The sequence below is a fragment of the Pseudopipra pipra genome, chromosome 18 (assembly GCF_036250125.1).
Source record: "Pseudopipra pipra isolate bDixPip1 chromosome 18, bDixPip1.hap1, whole genome shotgun sequence".
In the NCBI taxonomy this organism is placed as follows: Eukaryota; Metazoa; Chordata; class Aves; order Passeriformes; family Pipridae; genus Pseudopipra; species Pseudopipra pipra.
In genome coordinates, this window is record NC_087566.1 from 14,031,954 (window position 1) to 14,053,767 (window position 21,814).

Genomic DNA, 21,814 nt, shown 5'->3' on the forward strand with positions numbered 1-21,814 from the left:
GTGGCTCACACAGAAAGAGGGAACACGCAGAAGATGCAGTCTGGTTACTTCTCTGTGCTAGGAGAGATCTACCTTGAACTTGGCAAGCTTTTAGGCTTTCTCATGCTTAGGACAGTCTCTTGCTAGCAATGGTTTTCTCTTGTAGGAATGCAGACCTGTACCATATCTCCCTCATTCTTCGTTTTAGAAGCAGCCAGAGGATAAAAACTAGTGCAGTGCTCATTTGAAGTCAATATGCTCTAGTTTGCAGTTTGCTCATGTGTAAGTGCCCAGCTTTTAAGGTTTCCTTTGCCCACAGGCAGTCTGAATACAAAGACAGACTATTTTTATTTTCTTTAATAAAGTATTGCAAAGGTTCAAGAGCAAAATATTTCTTTCCACCTTCCGTCTCCTACAGTTTATTGTCAGAAAACAGACTTTGCCTCTGAAAAGTCTTGAGGGGAAGGAGGAGCTGTGGCACCTCAAGTGCAGCTGGAAACGAAGCTGGTGGATGAGATGTGTGAATGTACCTGTGTGAGAGGAGTGGGAAGGGCCCACCTTGGAGCAGTTCTGACATTCCATGAGAGTTCTACAGGGACAGGGTGTAATGGAAAAACCCTCTCTCCATGTGACTGGTTTGTTTCTTTGTTCTTGGCAAGGCTGGGTTGTGTGAGGGTGAATGGAAGTTCTGGTCTCTGCTCTGTTGCAGTATTGTGTAAACTGCTCTCTTTAGAGGAAAGCTTCACTGTGGGGTGGGGAAAAGGGAGCTGTAGTCAAAATACAGTACCTTCTAGAAAAACCTGGAGAGTAATGTATTTATCCCTGGAGCTAGTTCCCTTCTGAAGCTGTGGGCAGAAGACACAATGTGACATCTGAACCCTACCACAAAGGATTCAGCACGTATCATAACTTATTTGCTGTTACAGATTAAATATTGCAGACTGGAAGGAGTGATTTTCTTTAGGACTTCAGAAGCCTTATTCTCATTGATTGATTCTGTTCCCTGAGTTACTCAGTGGTTTCAATAGAAATGAAGTAGTGCCTGCTTATATCACCTCTGGTGATCCGTTCATTACCTTGGAAGGCTGTCCAGGTTGCATTTTGACTGAGATGATTGCTGGAGGCTCCTTGTCATGGTCTTGGTTAATATTATTGCTTACCTGAAAATGAAAGCAGCTTCCTTACTAAGTCCAGGTTCCAGAAGGTCAAAATACAGCTGTAAATGAAGGAAAACTGAACAGGCATATCTCAGCTTGTTTAAAAGGAAATTATATATCATGGAAGAAATAAATGTGGAACTTAATGAGACCTCAGTGCCCAGTTCCTGCTCAGCAGCACAAGGTCATTGGGGGCCTGCCCAAAACATGGCCCAGCAGAAGGGTCAGTCTGAAGATGGTCGCTCAGATGATGAAATGCAATTTTTCTAAGTAAAATGGTATGAAATACTGTATAGTTCCCTGGTGATGAAGTGCTGCTCACATGTGGAGAATATTTAAACCTTTATGTAATTAGGCTCAGCTCATGCATGGCAACAGTTTCATCCCAACCATTTTATTTTCCTGTGATGGGAAGTAGTATACTGGATTTGTCCATACTGTTCTCTTTGGGGAGGGTGTGTTCACTTGGCAGTTCAGAGCTCCGTGACATTATGTTTTGGTTTTAAAATATATATATAAAAAGGTATTTGTGTGTCTATGTGTGTATATATATATAGTCCTTAATAAAGGATGTTCTTTGAGTGCCTTTTTGACAGGATGTGCCAAGAGAAGCCCAGTTTTGGCTTTAAGGCCTGTGTAGCCAGATCCCTTCAGGGTTCTACTGAAATGAACAGTCTGTCATTTCATTTTACGTGGCTGAGGATTCATAATGCTGGGGAAAAGTCTGACTTCTCAGTGTGTAAGCTGGTTCTTTATTGGCCTCTTGCTGTGGAGCTTCTGAAATGTGTTCATCTTCCAAAGGGAGCTTCTGTGATTTCTGTGCTGGAACACACAACTGCATGAGGAGAAGGTTCAGATGTTGGTGCTGCTAAGCAGCAGAGTGTTCTCTCTGGGCAGCAGCCGTGCAAGAACCTGCCTTTGATCTGCTTGCTTTCTGTTTAGTTTTCATTATGTTGTCTATCTGTTATAAATTTTAAATAAGTTTATAACCAGTTAGCCCTTATGGACTTGGCAAAGATGTGGGAAGGGAAGCATTTCACGGAATTCAGCTGTTAATCTCCAGCCATCCATTTCTTTTTGGGAAGGGTGTCCATTTAATTGTAGGTGTTGATGTTTTATAGCCTTCTCTAGTCTGCAACTGAGTGTACTTTTTTATCAAATGGAAAGAAACTTTTAATGGTGTGTAAAATTAACTGCTCTGAAAGCAGAACTGAATGAATGTTTTTACAGACAAAGATTCCACTGCTCCTATGCTGGGCATCGAAGAGAAGGCTTAAAGAGTGTTTAAGTGTAAGGCAGTGGTCTGTTGCCTGTAAATATGAAGTATTTGACAGATGCTTCTCATGATTTCTGTTTGCTGCACTGAACCCAGTCATACCAGCATAGTTGCAGAATGCTTCCCTGGGACAGTAAATACTCCTTTCTCTGAATCTGTACTTGCAAGTTTTTGGGTAAAACGTGTTTTTTCAGTTGAGGAATCTGAAATAAGTAGAGTAGTTACACCATGACAGTAGAAGTGAAAATTTCAATATTTTTTTTTACCTGCTTCTTTAGGAACAAAGCCCCAGTAACCAGACCTCGATAGCAATGATGCAAGAGCCTCAAGAAATGGTGGAAGAGACAGTTACTGTGGAGGAGGACCCAGGCACTCCCACCTCCCACGTGTCTATTGTCACCTCAGAGGATGGAACCACAAGGAGAACGGAAACCAAGGTGAGGGGTTAATAAGCAGGGTGGAAAATGGCAGAATGCCACCTAATCAAGAGACAGAAATAGCAGGGAGCAGCCTGAGTGATGACAGTCATGCTGTGGTGATCCTCAGGGATTTCAAAGTGGTGTTTGCCAGCACAGCTGAGTTCGGGGCTTGCTCAGTTCCCCCTCTGTGTCCAGCTCACTCCTTATCAGCTCTGCTGATACAGCTCTCATGGAGCTGTGAACTGAGAGGAGAAATTATCCAGGTTAACCAAACAAAAACACTAGAACCCCTTCTCAGGCTGTTTATTCTTTTAAGATTCACTTTATTTTACTGAAGCAGCTCACAGCATTCCCTGCAAACACACACAGTGATGGGAGAATGAGATGGTTTGGTAGGGCTTGGCTGAGGAAAATGTGCTTGGAAATGTGTCTTAGGTTAGTGATGATCTATAATATCAGTATGTGATTGTGCATTTGTCCTTTAGAGCAAGAAACAGCCTGTGTAAATAACACCATAGCATTTAAATTCCACACCAATTTTGTGTCAGGTACCTTCTGTTTTCCCATCTTCCCACAGAAAATGACAGTGACAGCTTCAAAACAGGCATTGTATCTGCATATGGGAAAGGAAAATGGGAAAAACAGCAACCCTGGAGCTCCTGTTCCATCTCAAAGAGCGAGACTTCCTCCTGTTCCTGCAGGTCACTGAGGCACTGCCGGGTGTCCAGGACAGGGGGAGGCTGCACAGCCCCCCTACTCTGCATTTGTGGTGCTTCCAGTAGTGCCACTGTCTCCAACTGCCCAGAGCTGTTCCCCAGTAATTCATTGCTAAAAAGACCACCCAAAAAACAAGAATGTAGAAATGCAGTTGTTGAGCAAAGTGATTGTGAAATGTCTGAACACCAGCAGGGCTGGCTGAGCCCTGACTGCCAGAAGGGGGGCTGAGGCTCTGCTGGGCTGGTTGCTGCCTCTGAAATGGCTTTGGTTTGACTCTTCCTTGCTGTGATAAAATGACACAGGTTTAACAGCTCTTAGATATGAATCTGAGGTCAGATTTTGTGATTTTTTTTCCATCACACTGGTCTTCAACTTGCGTTTTGTTTTGGTAGGGACTGTGGAAATGAAAACTGTTCTCGCTGGGGCATAGTAGCATCAGTTAATTGTCCTGTAGTTAATTGGCATCAACACTGTCATTTCTAATAGATACCATCATAGTGCTTTCATAGGTCATACTATTATGTGAGAGCATTACAGAGAAAATGAAGTGTTCTGGTAGCTCTGTGCAGTGGTGAAATTCTGACTGCTCAGATGAGGGTGGTGAAGAAAAGCCTCTCCCTGGGATGGGAGCTGCAAACAAGTGGCCACTGGGCATCTACAGCAGGATCTTTGTTGAGCCCAAAAACTGCAGTTCTGTGTCTCTGCCTATTCCCTCACAGATTTAAAAAAACTTTTAAAAAACCCAAAAAGCTAAAAATAATTTAAAAAACTCTACCTACAAACCAAACAAACAAAAAAATCCCCACATGAATCTTGCCTTGCTTTTAGTGTGCAGGTGGAACTTGTCCTTGTAAAGGAGCAACATGTCTTATGGTGGGAATTGTCCCATCTCTTCTGCAGTAGTATCCAGTCTGGCACTTAATAAGGGCAGTGTGTAAAGTTGAGGTGGTCACAGTCTGTTCAGAGATTAGGAGGGGTTGGCTTGTGCTCAACTTTTCTTTTTATTTTGAATGATAACCTTTCTATGCTCTACATTGCTGTGCTTGCTCTAGGCTTTTTTAAGGAAGGGTTTAGAACCTGTTTTTATTTATCTGTAACTAGAAGGCTCTCCTGGACAGTGTCAGTCACAATCTGCAGCATATCTGTCTTGCAAGGAAAGTGGCAGCATGAGATAATTCCTCTGTCAGAGTAAATAACACAGGTCGTATTTTTTTTTAAGGGTCAAAAAGACCAGAGATGTTTTTCAAATGTGTTCTTTCTTTGCTGGATAGTTTAAGTGGGGATTAGTCAACCCAATGCCATTTAGGATGCGTTTTTGGATTCTTCAAAAGGAAACTGTCACTTAATTTTGCTAAATTGTGTGAATCTCCAGCTTGCTGGAGAGTGATGCCTCTGAAATTCTTCCTCCTGAAATGCTGCACAGCAAAGGCTGTGAGCGTGAAAGCTCCTGTGTGCTGCTGTTCTTTATTCCCTGCTCCTTCCCCCGTTGTTACAAACCCATCATTTATAGAGGTTATTCTTTTCAATAGTGTATTAAGTAAACAACCTTAATCTGGAGGCATTGACAGTTTTGCTGTGCTTTTCCCCACATCTTTGGAGATGCCTGCAGCAGTGAAGCAGGAAGAAGGCGTAATAGAATTTAATATTTGACATATTTTAAATAGGGAACATCTGCCTTTTCAAAATGAGGTACTTGTGAGTAATTTTCCCCTACCTGTTATTCTCATAGTATTATACTAAGTCCCTACGTAACATTCACTGCACAAAAGATGTAGCAGATAATACTTCATTTCAACTTTATAATATCTCTGGAAGCCAAATACCTATCAAGCTAAAGCAGTGAAAGTCACCTTGGGAGAGACAAGCCCTTCTTGCTGCTGGCTGGAGCACTGCCAGGAGTTAAAGGGAGCCTGTTGTAAGTGGCTCAAGAGAACTCAGTGAAGCAAATTAGACATGTGTGTGCTTGTGTTAATGTTGGATTTTTTTCTTTCTTCAGGCACCTTTTATTTTTATCATTGACATGCTGAAAGGTTGGAGAGATTTAGGTCACTGATATTCATTGGAATTGATGTTTTGTCATAACAAAATGTGAAGTCCAGTCCATATACAAACTGTTTAATTTGTACTCCATCCATTTTCCTTGTGCTTTCCGACACTCAGCAGGTCTGGATCTTCCCCAGCAGTGATGAACTGCTGCTCCCACCTCCTGCACCTGCTCTGGGAATCCCCAAACCCCTGGGCTGTGGTGGTGCCCTGAAAGGCAGGGCTTTGGAACTCCCACGGAAATTCAGAGCAGTTGGGTCAGAGAGCAGGAAGGGATTGCAGGCAAAGTTGAGGACCCTTTCAAAATGTGAACTGTTAAGCTTAAAATTGAAGGGGAGAAATTTGAGCTGTTGTTTTGAAAACCTACTGGGTGAGTTCTTGCCCAGCATTTAATAGAAAGGTAATAGCTTCGGTCTGATGAACTTTTACAGTCCCTGGTTCAAAAAGAAGCTCTCAGAAATGTCACAGTGTTTCTCATCTGGTTTTTGGGTTATGACAGTTTCCACAAAATTTTTAGCCCTGTCAGCTTTTATAATGTACTTAACTGATTTTAAAAAAAGTAAAGGCAAAACAAAACCAACCTCAACACCACAATGGAAGGCAGAATTGTAGGTGCTGGTTAAGATGACTGTGTTTGACCATGGTGGCCCAGTTCAGCTGAAATCTCTGTCCTGTCTTTACTCCTCTGTGACTGAGCCCTGGGAGGGATCTACTTGTGCCATATACATCCAGTAAACCCAGTTGCTGGATAGTTACATGTTTGTTCTGCCATCCTTCAAGGCAAATAGAAAAACACAGAAGCTGCTTCAAATGTGTGAATATTTCCTTTATGTTCTGTTGGCAAATGTATTTCCAGAAATAGAATTAGTGAAAACATTATCATGGGGCCTGTAAGGGGATTATTTAATAAGGTAATTGCTTTCTGGGGTTGAGGACAATGGTAAGGTCAGTAAACCTGAAGCGTGCTTAGATTCTGGGGGGGGAGCAGCAGTGAAAACACTGACTTGCAGGATTTGGGCTGCAGAGGCCTGAATAATTAGGTAGATTGGAACTTTTTATACTGTAGTTGAAATCTTAATATCTTTACAGGGAATAAAAAATTACAAATATATTTTAAGCCTACTCTGACAGGCTTTTCACAGGGAAGTACTCTGGAGCTTTCATCTGCTGCTCAGAGACTGTAGCTTTGAAACAATTGAGCATCTTTGATTTGTCATCAGGCTAAAAAACCCTTTTAAGCAGGTTTTCTTTAGAGATGGAAAGTAAACAGAGGAAGTCAAATTGCACTTTCTCAAAGTAACTTGTACCTCTAAATTTTTCATTAGAGCATATCTGTAGTGAGGAATTTATGCTAATAGATCTTCCTCAAGATTGGGTGCATCTGGAGGATTGGGTGTCACAGAGAACAGCCTGCTGGGACTCCCATTTGGAAGAGCTTCATTCTCTCTGGCTGATGCATCAGTGTTAAGGAAACCACAAAAATGTTGGGAGAGAAGGCTGCTGTACTGTCAGCTTCTCCAGTCTGCCTGTTCTTAAAGAAACATAAATGAAACGTTCCCTTGAGCAGAATTTCCTGAGATAACGGTGTTTGGTTTGTTGGTTGGGTTTCTTTTTTTGCTTGGAAACCTAATAAATGGACCTTCCTCTGTGTGCTGGCTAATTGCTTCCAAAAAGCCTCCCTTTATTGTCCTGTCAGCAAGAAAGTCTGTTTATCACATGATAAATCTTCTGTCTCGGTACCTATCCCTGACAAATGAGGCATGAGTGCAAATACTCCCTGTCTCTCCAGATATGGCTCTGATTGCCCCACCATAACACCTTTGGCATTACTGAGTGCTTTTGTGCTATGAGAAATGTGTACTTTAATGCTCGAGTGAAATGTTCCTTTTTATGTGTCTGACAAGGGGGGTTTGATTGTCCTGATTCTTTCTGTTTGCCAGTAGGTGCAGCTCTCAGAAAATAAGAGGTGAAGCTGTGCTAACGTTGTAAACTTGTTCTTACATGTGCTGCCTGACTCCAAGTGTGGCTTTTTGACTATCCACAGCCACTGAAAGCTTGTCTGTGCTAGTCTTGAAGACAGGAAAAGAAGGCAAATTGGGAAAAAATTGCAAAGGAATCCCTTGGGTTATTTAAAATAGTAATAAAAGGAAAAAAAATCTCTGTAAATACTCTGTACAGAGTACCAGAGCATGGTGAAAAACTCATTAAGTGTGAGTGGTAGGTCACACATTGTCTAGGAATTGATTTTCAGTGACCTGAAATTCTTCTTTGTTGTTTTTGTATCCATGTACCCACTATTGGAGACACTGTCCTGGCCACAGCATTCCTGTGCTGTGTTACCTCCTCCTGCTTGGCAAAAATGAGCCAAGCCTTTGTCCAAGGATCCTGCAGGTCAAATATCGTCCTTCTTCCGTGCTGTTGCTGCAGCCAGATGAGGAGGATTAGGGACTAAGTATTGTCTGAGTTTAACAACCTCATGAAAAACTACACGTGACAAACTGTGCCAACATGGCAACTTGTGTCTTGAAAACCAGTGCTTGGAGTTCCATTTGTTGAGTGGTGCTGAAAGAAGGAGCTCTGGGGGGTTGTGTGAGGGCACTCCTTGGCATCACAAAGCTGCCTCCTTGTTCCATTCGGGGAAAATATATCCATTTCTGATTCATCAGATTGTTGACATGGTACCTCAGTTCCTGTCACTCCCATTATTGGTTCCCAAATTCAAGTACACAAAAGTCCAGCTTTGTCAGGGCTTTGCAAAACTCACAAGTGCCAGCCCTGAGAAATGTCGCTTTTTCTGCCCTTAGAAGTTCGCTTATGAACTTACTTTGAATAAAACTGTTGTTTCAGACTCCAGCAGGAGAACACTGAGCTGTGGTGCTTTGTGTGTATCCTCTTCACAAAGAGCCACTGTGAGCTCCACCAGCTCTTTCTGTGTGCTCAGTGCTGGCTGGGCTGATAAATGCCCTGACAGTGGTCACACTGATAACGGAGTGGAGAGGAGTATCGTGCCCAGGTGACAAACAGAAACCCCTGCTGCATTCTGTGTCATGACAGAAATGTTCAGTTTCTAGTTTCCTTTCTTCTTGTTATTAAAATTGTGCTTTTTAGAAAAGGGAGAGAAGATTGGGAGGCAGGGAAGAGGGCATCTTTCCTGGTGTTTTCTTGCTAAGGAAATCAGTAGGGTTGAAGAGGAGAGCTCTTTCAGCTCTGGCTCACATCAGACACCAAGGTCATGTTGGTACCTGGCTGTGCTGTGTTCAACACGTGATGCTGTTGATTATGCTGCTGCTGGAGAGCCATTTGTGCTGCTTTCAGCCTTGGAGGATTTCATTACTTCATTACCTTGAAGTATCATTTGCTCACAGATGTCTCTAGGAAAAGAAATGCTGTTTGGGTGAATTTTTTTTCTGTTTGGGGTTTCTGTGTGAAAACATCTGGCTAGAGGACATATCTGGAGCCACTTCAAGAGTTGTACTCTAATTATTTTGTTTTGCAGCAGCTTGGCTTATCTGTTGCCAATCTAAATGTTTAAATTGGGGGCTATAGGTCAAAATATCTATTTGGACTTCAGAGCCATTGGGTGATCCAGGGTTGCATGTTATAGTTACCATTTCTCTTGATATACACATTTCATTCTGAGGCTTACATGAAGAAAAGTGTGGTTGCTGATGCTTAGTTACGTCTGTAATACTTAAGAAACCCAAAATATCTGTTAGTTTTCTTTTGTGCTCCTCCCCTGCTGTGTGTAACACTGTGGGGGGGGGGGTGTTGATTCTCCTTCTCACCTTTGTGGGTGTGCTGTTTTGTTGCTTGGTTGGGTTTTTTACAGTGGGCTGAAAGTCAGCATTTTCTAGGGTTAGGGTAACTTTTTATAGGTTAAAGTAACTTTATTAGGGCTAGGGCTGCCAAGGATGGATTGGCCTCTGCTGAATTTTGTATTCTTCTCAAAAGAGCCTTTGCTGGTCACTCTGGAAGACAGTCCAGACAGCTGATGGACCCCAGATACCAACCCAAACAGAAGGCCCTTTGCTAGTTTGTGATAATAGTGGCTTTTGTCCAGAACTGTCTTAAACAGATTACCAGACTTTCCCACGAAGGGCGGAACGTTCTTGCAAAGTCTTGAGGGGTCTGTCCTTACCCTTTAGCAAAAAACCCTGACCACAAAGGCCCTCTGGACACTTAACCAGTTTTCGTCAGTTCTCTGTTGAAATGAAATGTGATTTATGGAAGAAAAGATAAAGATGTATTTGTGGACAGATTTTTCTTTAATGTTTTAAACAATCTTGTCCAGCCCAATAAGTTTTCCCAGGTGATTCCAGTTGCAAAAACACTGTGGTGTTAATTATTGCAAATATGTTAGTCACCAGAACAAAGGAATGACAACAACTACCTGTTGGGCTTGTATGGTGATTCTTGGATGTCAGCATATCTTAAAGGAGAAAGCAGGTTTGTTGTCCAGAATCTTGAAGCCCAAAACTTTTCTGTTTGAGATCACGGTTTCCTAAATACTGCTGCCAGATTTGAGCTCCATCCAGTTACACAGTGGTGCAAACTTGATCCAGATCACAGAAGAGCATGTAAACTTTATTTCTGTCAGACTAGAGAATGTGTTGTGATATTTATGCTAACTGTGGAAGGACAGGCTGTGGCTCCTCAGCATCATAAAGTCTTCTCTAGGACAGATGTCTCCTGAAAACATTTTGGGTAAGTTGGAACTGCTGTAATGACTTTGCACTGCTTCCATGCACTGTCACGTGTCTGCAGTGATTTTGATGTGGTAGAAAGAGCCCAGAGTGCACTTAGCTCTGGCTCTAGAATGTGTCTTTTAGCCTTTATTAGAAATATTTGTCCACTCTTCAGTCCGAAAGCTGACGGGTGAGCCCACGAGTGCCCCGGTGCTCCGTTCAGTGGCACGTTGCTGTGGTTGCTCTGTGGTGCCCTCCCCGTTTCACTCTTCAGCTCCCCGTGTGTCTCATCAAGTTGTGCAGCAAGGAGCAGGTTAACACATGTCCTCCCTGCCTCTTCCCAGGTCACCAAAATGGTCAAGACGGTCACCACCAGGACGGTGCGCCAGGTGCCGCTGGGCCCGGACGGGCTGCCCGCCATGGACGGCTCGTCACCCATGGGCAGCTACACGGACTCCATCGACAGGAGGTACCTCAAGAACGGCGAGCGCTACATCACCCCCCAGGCGTCTTCCACGCTCACCAGGTCCTACAACAGCTACAATGACTCCTACCCCGAGAGCCACGAGGGCCAGTACCGCCCGTACCTCGGCCACGACGGCTACGGGGACCTCTCCGACAACTACGGCAGCTTGTCCCGCGGCGTCGGCTACCGGCCCCGCTACGCCTACGTGCCGGGGAGCGCCTACCGGCCCGACGAGGGCAGCTTCACTTTGCCAAGCAGGAGGGACAACTACGGTCCCGTGGCCCAGCCTCAGGTGCCGGTGGGCAGCAACGCCGACCTGAACCGCTCCCAGCCCGAGCGCTTCCAGCCGGAGCCCTACGGACTGGAGGATGACAACCGCAGCCTGGGGGTGGATGATGAAGGCTATGAACTGGATCCTGATTACTCCACTGTGAACAGGAGGACGTCTGCAGGTGTGCCAGAGAGAGGGAGACCTCACAAAGGAAGGTAAAACCCCTTTGTTCCTTGCAGTGCTAACCTGCTGCTGTTTGGCTTATTCGATCACGTGCATTCAAAGTGTTATTGACCTGGTGAGTTCTGGAGTTATGTGACAGAAAAACAGGTTGCCCCTGTCATTAGCCCATAAATGACTGCAAAACACACATGAAGTACAAAAGAGAGTGAGGGTAGGGCTCAAGAACCCTCACACTGTGTTTCTGGGCTGCTTAGTTCAGGTCGATTTTAGAAAAAAGGATGATCTTGTACAAGGGGGCTAACTTAATTTTTTTTCTTTTCTTAAAAAAGGCTTGTGAGTGCATTGTGTTGTCTTGGAGCCATCCCATACTAGCAAGGTGAAAAGAGGGATCTGTGATCTGTGAGACTTCTGGCAGGTGTGGCTGTGTGCACATGTGTCAAACAAAAACCACGAACAGCTGGCTGGGCTTGCAGACGAGCTGATAGCTGCTGCTGAAGGGGTGCCTTGCTGTATTAAGGCTGTCTTGGGAGGTGTTGGCAGCCTCAGCCCCTGATCCTGTGCTAACCACACGCCCTCAGCTGCATGACCAGGTTGTGCAGAACCTCACAGATCTGCATGACTTGGATCATTTTTTCGTCCTGTGCCTCTAAAAAGGGGAGATAAAAGTATCTGTGTTGCGTTTAATGTAGCTAAAGTGATGAGTCACAAATTACTTCTGGTTCAGCCCAATTTCTAGGGGATGTTCTATTTTATGCCATGTTTTTTGATATTAGTTGTTTATGCTGGGTTCACAGATATCTGCTCTTGCATTTGAGGAAAAGAATCCAATACCCCACAAGCTCAGGGAAAGAGTCAGATTACTCAGCCAAAAGTCATCTTGGACCTGAAAAACTTGTAATACTTTGTTTTCCAAGGGGTGTACAAATTCTGCCTGTGCCTGCATGAAGCCATGTCCTCGTGGTTCATGTTTTGATATGGATTTAGTTCTCATTCCTTTCCTTTTAATTTAGAGCAGTGGCCAGAGCTGTAAAGAGGGTCTGGATCCACTTGCTCTGTGTGTGTAGACAGACTTCAGACTTAACCCTTCTGCCCTGAGGCTTTGCTGTGTTGGCTGTGGTGGTCACTGGGGTCTCTGGAGGCCTTTCTGCTCTCCTGGAGTGCTCGTGCTTGGAGGTGTTGCCTCATTCATGCTTGCATAGCTCTGTCTTCCTTCCTGTGTCCAGAAGTTCATTTTAAAGCTAAACAGAATCAAACACTTGGAAATTGTCATCTATATTTAAAAAAAAAAAAAAAGAGAAGGCAAAAACCCAGTGCAAAGGTGTCGAGGTATCTCCCAGAGCACCCTTTAAGTCCCCCTGGGCTGTCTTTGACCTTGCAAGCTTTACCACCAGTGGAACCACATCCATGTTTTACAGGGCTAAAGGGAACATCTGCACCCAGTGGGTGCCAAAATACTGAGCAGTCTATCAGACTTGAACTGGTGCTCCTCTGCCACTAAACAAGTTTACATTTCTCATTTAAAAACAGTCAGGTATCAATGATTTTAAATTTTTATTAAAATTTTTCAAACTGTATGCAAGATGAATAATTAGAAGTATTCTTAGAACCTACTCATTTGCATTTTAAAAGTTTTTTGGTTTTTTTAACATCCCTTTGATTTATTGTTCCTTGCACTTTGGATAGGACCAATTCACAATTTTTCTATTACATTTCTTTTGTTGTGTTTTTTTCCTCATATTTAATATGATCAAGAGGCTTTGACAAATAATTAGCCTGACTGTGGCAGCAAACTTTAGCTGTTGAGAACATAAGAAGATTGTGTGAGGGCCTCTTCATAAGTAGTTACTTTTTGACATTTCAAAGAAATACTTGAACAATTCAATAAACCTGCATTTCAGATATGCTACTGCTCTGCAAGAAACTGAAGACTACAAACAGTGCTTTGTACTGGATGAGGGTAATTACTAACTTATTATTCCTCTCTGGTTTTTTTTAAAGTGAGTTATTCCTGTGAAGCTGATTAACGGAATGTGATCAATCGGTGGCATTTCTGGTTTCCAAAGTTTGTGTGGGTGGAGCAGGTTTAAGAACAGCCCTGGTAGATGTTCTGCATTGCAGCAGCCCTCAGCTTGGCCACCTCATCGTGGCACAGATGGAATTGTTGCGCTGACCGACCCGCTGAGTTCTCTCTCAGTTCCTTCCCAGTAGCTGCTGCCCCATTTGTTAATGGTTTAAAGGCAGAAGAAGAACCTTTCCTGTGAGTTCCCAGGCTGAAGCTGTTCTGGGTGAGGGGGCTGAGTGCAGGTTTCTCCTCGGAGCCGGTGGCAGTGAGTGGGACTCCCTGTGAGAGGAGGGGGCAGCCCGGCTGTGTCTGGGGGGATCCTGCTCAGGGGGATTGCAAGTACAGATTGTTCTTCCCATGCCTTGGCTGCTCCATTGTAACACAGAGAAATAAACACCTATTGCACTTCCCCTCTGTCATCACCAGCCTCATAAGCTGCCTATGTTTAGTTTTCAATTGGGGAAAAATGTGCCTCCTCACAAACATCTACAAATCCAGAGAAGTGCACAAAGGCAGATATTCCCTCTGTTGGCCCTTCTGTGCTTGTGCCTGGGTTTCTTTCTTGTTTTCTTTTATACTGAGTCTCTGATGTGAGATATATTACTTTCTGCAGGAGTACCTGGTACTTAATGTTCTTTCCCTCAGCCTGTGCTCTGGTTTGGTGTAAGTCAGGCTGCATAATAAATTGAGGGAGTGAAAGGCATTTGGGGTGTATAATACTGATTTAATACTACTCAAGTTTACTTATGAGGGTAATTACACATCTTTAATTGGGTTTATTACCTTTTTTCTTCATTTGATGGGTTGCATTTATTATATTAGGAGGTGTTTTACTATAGCAGTCTTACAGTGTTGCTAGATCTGTTCCATACAGTCCTTTTCGAAAGAGAAACAGGAAGTACTGGATATCTTTTATTTGCAAAAGGCATCCCTACTATTATTTGAATATTTCTTGATTATTAAATTGAAGTTAACACAGATGAGCTGGGAAAAAATGCTAAGTCATAATTCATCTTGTTTATTTAAATTATCTTCTGTTCAGCTTTTCCTTGCCTCTGTGGTAATTCCTTTCCATAGTGGATCACTGCAGTTTGCACTTGCAGGCTCTGGAGCAGCTATTGCCAGTGTTACTGTTCCAGACTAGACAGGATATAAATTTTTTATGCTGACTAAATCAACAACAAAACAGTTTTCTGCTGTTAAATTTTCCGTGTCAGAAGCCTGATCTAAGAGACTGAAACTACGTTTGGTGGTCATTTCATGGTCCAAATTATTATTACCATGAAATGAGCCAGATTTTAGATTAAATAACTGCAACAGTAGGTCTTTCCTGCTGGTGTTGTGTATAGACAGTGCGAGAATATGGGTGTTACATGCATGTCAGTCTCCTTCTTCTTCTGGTGTCTTTTTTTGAATCCCAGGCCTATATTTGTAGGTAAACTGTCAGTCAGCACTTCTGTCCTAAGCCTGCTCATTCCAGGTGTGTGTGGGCAGCACTGGGATGGGCCAGTGTGGGCCAGGAGCTGTGGACATGCCTGGGCAGAACAGGGCAAAGCAAACACCATGGACATTTTGAAAAATACCTGGTTTTTTTCTGAGCCTCTACCTTAGCTGAATTTGCTCTCAGTCTGTTCCTCTCTGGTGGCAGAAGGCTGGTGTGGCAGGAAGGAACCTGAAGGAACCTGAGCTCAGCCCTTGACAGTTTTTAGGTGGTTCCAGTCCAGTGGATTTCGGTGTTTTAACCATGTGGCCCATAATTCAGACTTGTCTCAGCAGAGGATTCACTCCAGTTTTGGATCCTCTTGTGTCTCCTGTCAGGGGACAGAGCCTGGCAAAAGCAGAACCTCAGTCTTGCAGAGTCTTCACGTTTCCTCTTCAGTGTTTGGCACAAAGTTCCCAACTGAACTCTGAAGCCTTTCTGGTCTTTTATCCAAAGCAGACGCCAGCTGCAAACTGTGGGGAATGTAACACTTGTATAAGTTGTTGAGGATTAAATGTTTAAATCCCTCACCTGTTTACTCAGATGTGCCTGTGTTGAAGCCACGAGGAAGATGATAAATGCACAAGCTCTTTCCCCATTTTATCTGTGCTGGAATATGTTTTGATCAGTGCCCTGAGACAGGTGATTAGTGAGACCCATGCCATCCTGAAAACTCAGCTGCCTGGCTCAGGCAGATGGAAGGCAAGCTGCCTTCAGTCAGCCAGTCTGGCAGAGTACCAGACTCCTCAGTCCCGGGAGTAAAGAGCTCTTGGCCTCCTGAGAACCAGCGACTGGATCTGCTGCAGCTCTCCTTGCTCCTGTTCTGTGTCGTGGCTTTTCCTTCCCGGCACAGCTGCTGCTGAAAGTGAAAAATGGTGTTTGGCCTGCACCAGTCTGACTCAAAAAGGTGATTTCTTTACTCTCCTTGTGTGTAAATGTGTTGGTGATCAGGGTGTGTTTAACTCCCTGATAGACATGTGCTTTTGACTTCTCCTCTGTTGGCCAGTCCACCCTTCCCTGTCCTTGGAGCCCCTGCTCCAGGAGAGGACATGGGACATGGCCCAGGCTGCTCAGACACTTGGGGTCTGTGGCACTTCTGCCTTGTGCTGCCTCAGCAGTTGTTTTGCTCCTTTCAGATGATCTCTTTTGGTAAACTCCTTCCCTTCAATGCTATTAAACAGTGGCAAAGCTGATATTATACAAGGGAAGTGGTGCAGTATGGTTGGTTTGTGGTTGGTTTTGTTTGGTTGGGTTTTTTCCCCTGTTTTTTTTAACCTTCTTCAGCCTTGATCTGTGTTCAGTCATGTGACTCTGAATCGATGTGATAATTGCCCTCACTGGGCTTTCTTGTGGAGCTCTTAAGTCATACCAGGATCTCAGAGTTTCTAGATAATGATTGGGGTCTTCAAGGGTCAAGTGTTCAGGTGTTTTCTTTGCTGCCTTGTACAGTCATGGAGTTTTGTTACCGGTGCATTAACCAGCGGCTCTTGACACTGTTTCATCCTCACAGGTGTGTTGGACCTGACCTGTGTGGGCTTCCTTCAGCAATTGTGTTTTTTGAATTCATCCTTTCTCTACAGGTACTTGAGAGCCGCTGTCTTGTTTCAAAGTAGCTGTCTTTGTGTGCTGAGATGGGGGTGTTAGATGTGCAATCTCTTTTTTCTCTGAGATGGTCCAGCAGGAGCAGGTTGGGGTTGGCAGGAACAGTTATAGGTGAATGGTTCATGTAGGGATGGACTGTATGAACAACTGGAAAGTGTAACCACCAGTTATGTGGTGCTCTCTCTTCTGTCATGACAGCATTGCAATTTAAAGTCCTAACTGAAGTTTTATTTTGGCAAATGTAATGAAACCGAGGAGCTTTGTGTGGCACAGGGAAGAGGATACAGAGTGAGGAAGATGGGCCCATCTGTGTGGTTCTGTTTGGAGGGCTTTATGGAAATAAAGCAAACAAACTGCATCCCGAGACAGTAATTATCTTTGTGTATTTGCACGGACGAGGGGAAGAGAGAGACTTAATTGTGCAGGTGTAATTGAGGTGGTGCACAGTTATCTTGTGGCAGCTCACAGGACTGAGACATGCTGAATTGCAGGTTACCAAGTCCAGTAAGCAACAGCTGTGCAGAGGGCAATTATTAAAATTAATCTTCTGCTCCTTTTCTTTTGTGCAATCAATAAGAACTCTTAACATGAGGATGAGTTTGAGAAATGAGATTTTGTTGCAGTTTTAATGCTGGTTATCACAAATTTGCATTTGTGAAAATAGAATTTTGCTTGAGGAGTAGCTAAAAAGTTTTGTCAATCCTTCTGCCCTGTGTACATGCATAAAAGTAAATATTTTCTATGTTGTTGCTTTCTTCTTGGAACGATGGGAACAGCTTTGTGCTCTAACAGAAGATAGGACTGTCCAGGCAGTGTAAATTACTGTGCAGAGCAACTACTGAATTATACATACACAAATACTGCATCGATAAAAGGATTTCTTCAGATTCATTCTGGGGTTTGGATACTTGCCCATTTTTATCCTTTCATTCAGTTTATGGTCTAGAACAGCAATTAAAGCAACTTAAAGTCAGGAGAGGCACTTTTAACTTTAAAAGCGTTAATTGTACAAGGCGAAGTTCAGTCTCCACCTCCGGTTGCTCCTCTCCCCAGAGCCTGGTTTAATTAGCAGGCCCTTTGGGATAACAGCACACTCCATTTTCTTTCTGAGTTCTGGGAGTCTGTACTTGAGCATGACATCAGAAATGGTTCAATAACATCACTCAGTGCCTCAGATGAAAGATTTTAAGAATCATCTTGTAGCAGTTAAAACCACTTGCTTGACTGTGAGAATGGCAATACTGAGACAGTAATGAACCTGTCCAGGAAAAAACAGTAAGGTGAAAGGGTGCTGATGGTTCGACAAAAAGTTACACCTGAGGAGTTGGTTTATGGTAACATTGACTGAGAAGAGTGTTGGAGTACACTGGTGTGAGCATCAACATTGAAGTGTACTGGAACTTCTCAGATGTGCTGAAAAGTGTCTGTGGTCTCTGCCCAGGCCTTGAATGCCTTTAATTAGAGTTTGGTTCGTTGCAGAAGTAGCAGCATTAATGAAGATCAGTGTTTCCTACTGAATGTAATCCAGCTCCGCTGTAATTGTTTTGCTAAGTGACCAAAATGGAAGCAATCTGTTTGATGGCTTGCAGTTCCTGTCATCATTTCATTGCCAGCCAAACAAACACTGTGCTGGAGTCCCATCACTGCCGAGAACTCCACTATGGTTAATTTTCAAGTTCCTACAAATAAATTATTGGAAATTGTAAACACGCTGCCCCTAATGATGCTTGTGATACTAAAAGGTTTGCTCACGGCTGAAATCACTGTACTGCCTCAGAGTTACAGCTGTTGAAATGTGCCTTTTTCCTTTCTTTTCCCCCTTCCTTTATCTGGGGGCTGTTGTTTCTCGCAGGGGCTACGAGGACCCCATGGAGCCGGAGATGGTGGAGGAGAGGATCCCGTACCTGCACGGCGGCTACGCGGCGCCGCTGGCCCAGCCCGAGCGGGGCAGCATGGCCAGCATCGACCGCCTGGGCAAGCGCTCGCCCTCCATCGACAGCATCCGCAAGGACCCCCGCTGGAGGGACCCCGACCTGCCCGAGGTCATCGCCATGCTCAGCCACCCCATCGACCCCGTCAAGTCCAACGCCGCCGCCTACCTGCAGCACCTGTGCTACGAGAACGACAAGATCAAAAAGGACGTGAGGCACCTCAAGGGGATCCCCATCCTGGTGGGCCTGCTGGACCATCCCAAGCCTGAGGTCCATCGCAAGGCCTGCGGGGCTCTCCGGAACATCTCCTACGGGAAGGACAACGAGAACAAAGTGGCCATAAAGAACTGTGATGGGATCCCCGCGCTGATCAGACTGCTGCGGAAAACAAACGACATGGAAGTCAGAGAGCTAATTACAGGTCGGTGTCTGTGTTGTCTTTAATGAATTAGTCTTTAGAACAGTCCTTTCAGCTCAGGAGCCAGAATTTCTGGAGATGAGAGCACTGAGGGGGAATTTAACTCCCTGGCTGCAGCTGTTTCCTCAGCTGCACCACGTCCGCGGTGCGGGAGCGCCGAAGGCACACGTGCCTGTCAGGAGAGGATTGAGATTGTCTGTGCATGTGGGGCACTTGGCTTTCCTGGCTGCTGAGAGATGGATGATGCTTTCTTGGATGTAACATGCAACTGCATGTGGTTGAGTTACTGGAGCCTAAATGAGTTATAGCAACTTCATTGGCAGGTAATTTGTAGTGCACTTGCCCTCAGCGTGGTGTAATCATGAGGTAAGATATGCTAATCTAAATCTTTCCTTGTTAATCTCTTACAAAACAATCCTGCTGCCATGTCCCTGCTCCTTCATATTTATGGAACAGTCAGTCTCCTCAGGAACACTTCCAACCTGCTGCTGGGGACTCTCAGGCTGTATATAAAGTTGCAGCACTTCTGGGCTGAAAAACTCAGGTTTTGGGGAGTGTAGGGCCTGCTTTTGAGATACTCTGGACATGGGTGGTTTGTTGCAATGATGGGAAAATGGAGAATTACATTTTAGGTTACTGAATTCATGCATACTTTACAGGGAGTTTTCAAACATTTATAACTTCATTATTTAACCTGTTTTTGTTTGAACTTAGTCTTGGACATCGTCCAAAAAGAGTAATAAAGTATATGCCAAGTTTCAAAGTTCAGCCATTAAGTGGAAAAGGGTGGAAAAGTATGTCAGCTCATAAAGTAAGGAGAAAGATATTGTTCTTCAGTCTCCCATAAATCATGAGGAGTGAAATGGATTTCCCTTTCTCTTCTCAGCAGCCGCAGGGGATGTTTGGATGGAGACCAGAGCAGTTCCAGTGCATTTCAGTGCCAGAATAGAATTTCTCAGAAAGCTTGTGAGGGTGAAAATGGGTCCAGGGCTGAAACTGTTTATTGCCTTATCAGTGTTGGATTCTGCAGGCAGACCTTATTACAAACATGGATTAAGCCATTAGAGGTAAACATCATAATTCTGTAATCTCTGCAAAAAATTATAGTAGCTCTCCAAGTTTTTACTGGTAGTTATGATTCTCTGAGATGAGCGATGGCCTTGGGTGTTCCATCTGTTCTTCCCCAGCCATTACGGATATTTAGCAAACTAGGTCTAAATATACAGTGTTGAAACTAGCAGGGATATTTTTCCAGTGAGCTGGCAAAGGAGAGCTGTCTCTTGTCAGAGAACCTCCAAGTAGCACATGCTGGCTGTGCTTTGAGAGCTGGCTGTGCTCTGCCTTGTAACATGGAAACTCTGCAGGTAGTATTTATATTCCATTTGTTGTGCTCATTTAGTAGGATGGCAGACTGAAATTTATTTATTTTTTTAAATAAAGAATATCTGTTTATCTACTGTTCTAGTTTAATCAAAACTCATTTCTGGAGCGCTGAGAAGCAATAAATTTATTTCCTTATATTCAAGAAAGGTGAAGCCAGTCTATAATTTACTCTGAAGGAATATCATTATAATGCTAAGTGGTAATCAGTCACTTCTGAGATGACAAAAACAAACTGGATGTTTTTCCTTTTCACTATAAATGACGATTGCTTTGATTTCCAGTTGATTAATTAGCTTTACAGTTCAAATGCATTTTATTTGGCAGTAGTTCTTGCTCATTAAATGCAGTAGTTTTATTCCACTTGCTTTTTGTTATTTAGAGCTCTTTATTTCCTCTTACTGGAAAACACCAGGAATACTAAGGGCATTAACCTAAACAGATGTCCAGTAACAGATGATGTGCATTTAATCTCCACCTAACCAGGAATAATTTCATTGCACCTCTAAAACTATCTCAGCAGATCTGGTGTGAGCCATTCAAGCAGCAGCACAGGAGAGGAGTATTCCAGCAATGCCTCTGTGGCTGCTGCTGCTGCACTGGCAGTCGTGTTCAAAGCTCTGGCTGATAATGTGCAATTGTCCACTCGTAAAATGAGCTCCAGAAGTCAGCAGGGAGAAACAAGAGCCAACTTGAGGGAGTGTTCAGGCAGGGCTGCTACAAAAGGCCTGTGTTGTGCAGCCTCAGGAATTCCAGCCTCAGTTCTGCTGTTCTCCTGGAAGCAATCTCAGCTTCCTATCTTGGGTGCTTTTCCCTAGTGATAAACCCAAGCCTGCCTTTGCCACCAAAGTTTTTCATTCTGTCTGGAGTGAAATCTCTGGAGACTCCACCAGCAATGCAATGAAAAGAGAAGGGAGCACAACAGCATCCAGGGTTTGCTTGTTTATTGCTTTTAAGAGATTGAAGTTCAGTGTGACACACTGACTTTTCTGTGGTTTAATATTTTTTTAACTCAATACTGGCTGCTTTTCAACAGCTGAACAGTAATCATCAGCTCATCCCAGATGTGGATAAATGATAAAATAATCCTGCTTTCCAAAGAGACTTAAGTAACTTAAAGAAGTTTAAATAATTCAGTTGTCTGAATTCAAGAGCACTTCCAGGCCTGCAGTTTTGGTTCTCTGGGTGTGGCACACTGCCTGCCTGCAGGACAGGAGGTCCATGGCAGCACTGGGACACACTGTTTGGAGTGGCTGTTTTCTGGCAAGAGACAGCACCATTCCCATCTAACTGGAGTCAATCCTTGGCTTTAGTCCAGCTCTGTGGCCTCTCCTTGCTTGGGCTCTGCTGCAGCACCACAGCTGTCCAGAGCAGGATGGATCTGCCTCCAGCTGGGTCTGGCACTGGATTCGTGGAGGGGGGAAAAGCCACCCCAGTATGTTACAAACAGCTCAGAGGTGGATGCAGATCAGGGGAGCGTGAGGGAGGAATCAGATGTGTTGTGTCAGTGCTGAACAGGTGAGGTTTGTTGGGTCAGGAGTGTGTTCATTTGACCAATCCCCAGGATATCTGTTTTTGGAGAACACAAATTAGACAGTAGTATTGACATGGAGTTTTGGAAGCAGGCTGTGTACTACACACCACTACTGCCAGACTAAGCCAGTCTGTAGCTTCTTTCTGTCAGGTAGCACTGGTTTTAGAAGAATCTGAAAAACTTCTCTGGTTAGTGCCAGCTTTGTTTTACC

The 21,814-nt window shown here is 44.0% G+C and overlaps 1 protein-coding gene across 16 annotated transcripts in view; it reads left to right on the forward strand.

Moving 5' to 3' along the window:
- The window catches only part of ARVCF (ARVCF delta catenin family member), a 236,648-nt gene that overhangs the window by 148,846 nt on the left and 65,988 nt on the right, over positions 1 to 21,814 (forward strand). For all 16 annotated transcript variants that reach the window (XM_064675283.1, XM_064675281.1, XM_064675280.1 and 13 more), the window contains 3 exons: positions 2,691 to 2,849; positions 10,621 to 11,228; positions 18,193 to 18,692. In XM_064675283.1, the coding sequence (XP_064531353.1) occupies positions 2,691 to 2,849; positions 10,621 to 11,228; positions 18,193 to 18,692 (1,267 nt within the window). The remainder of the gene's footprint in view (positions 1 to 2,690; positions 2,850 to 10,620; positions 11,229 to 18,192; positions 18,693 to 21,814) is intronic.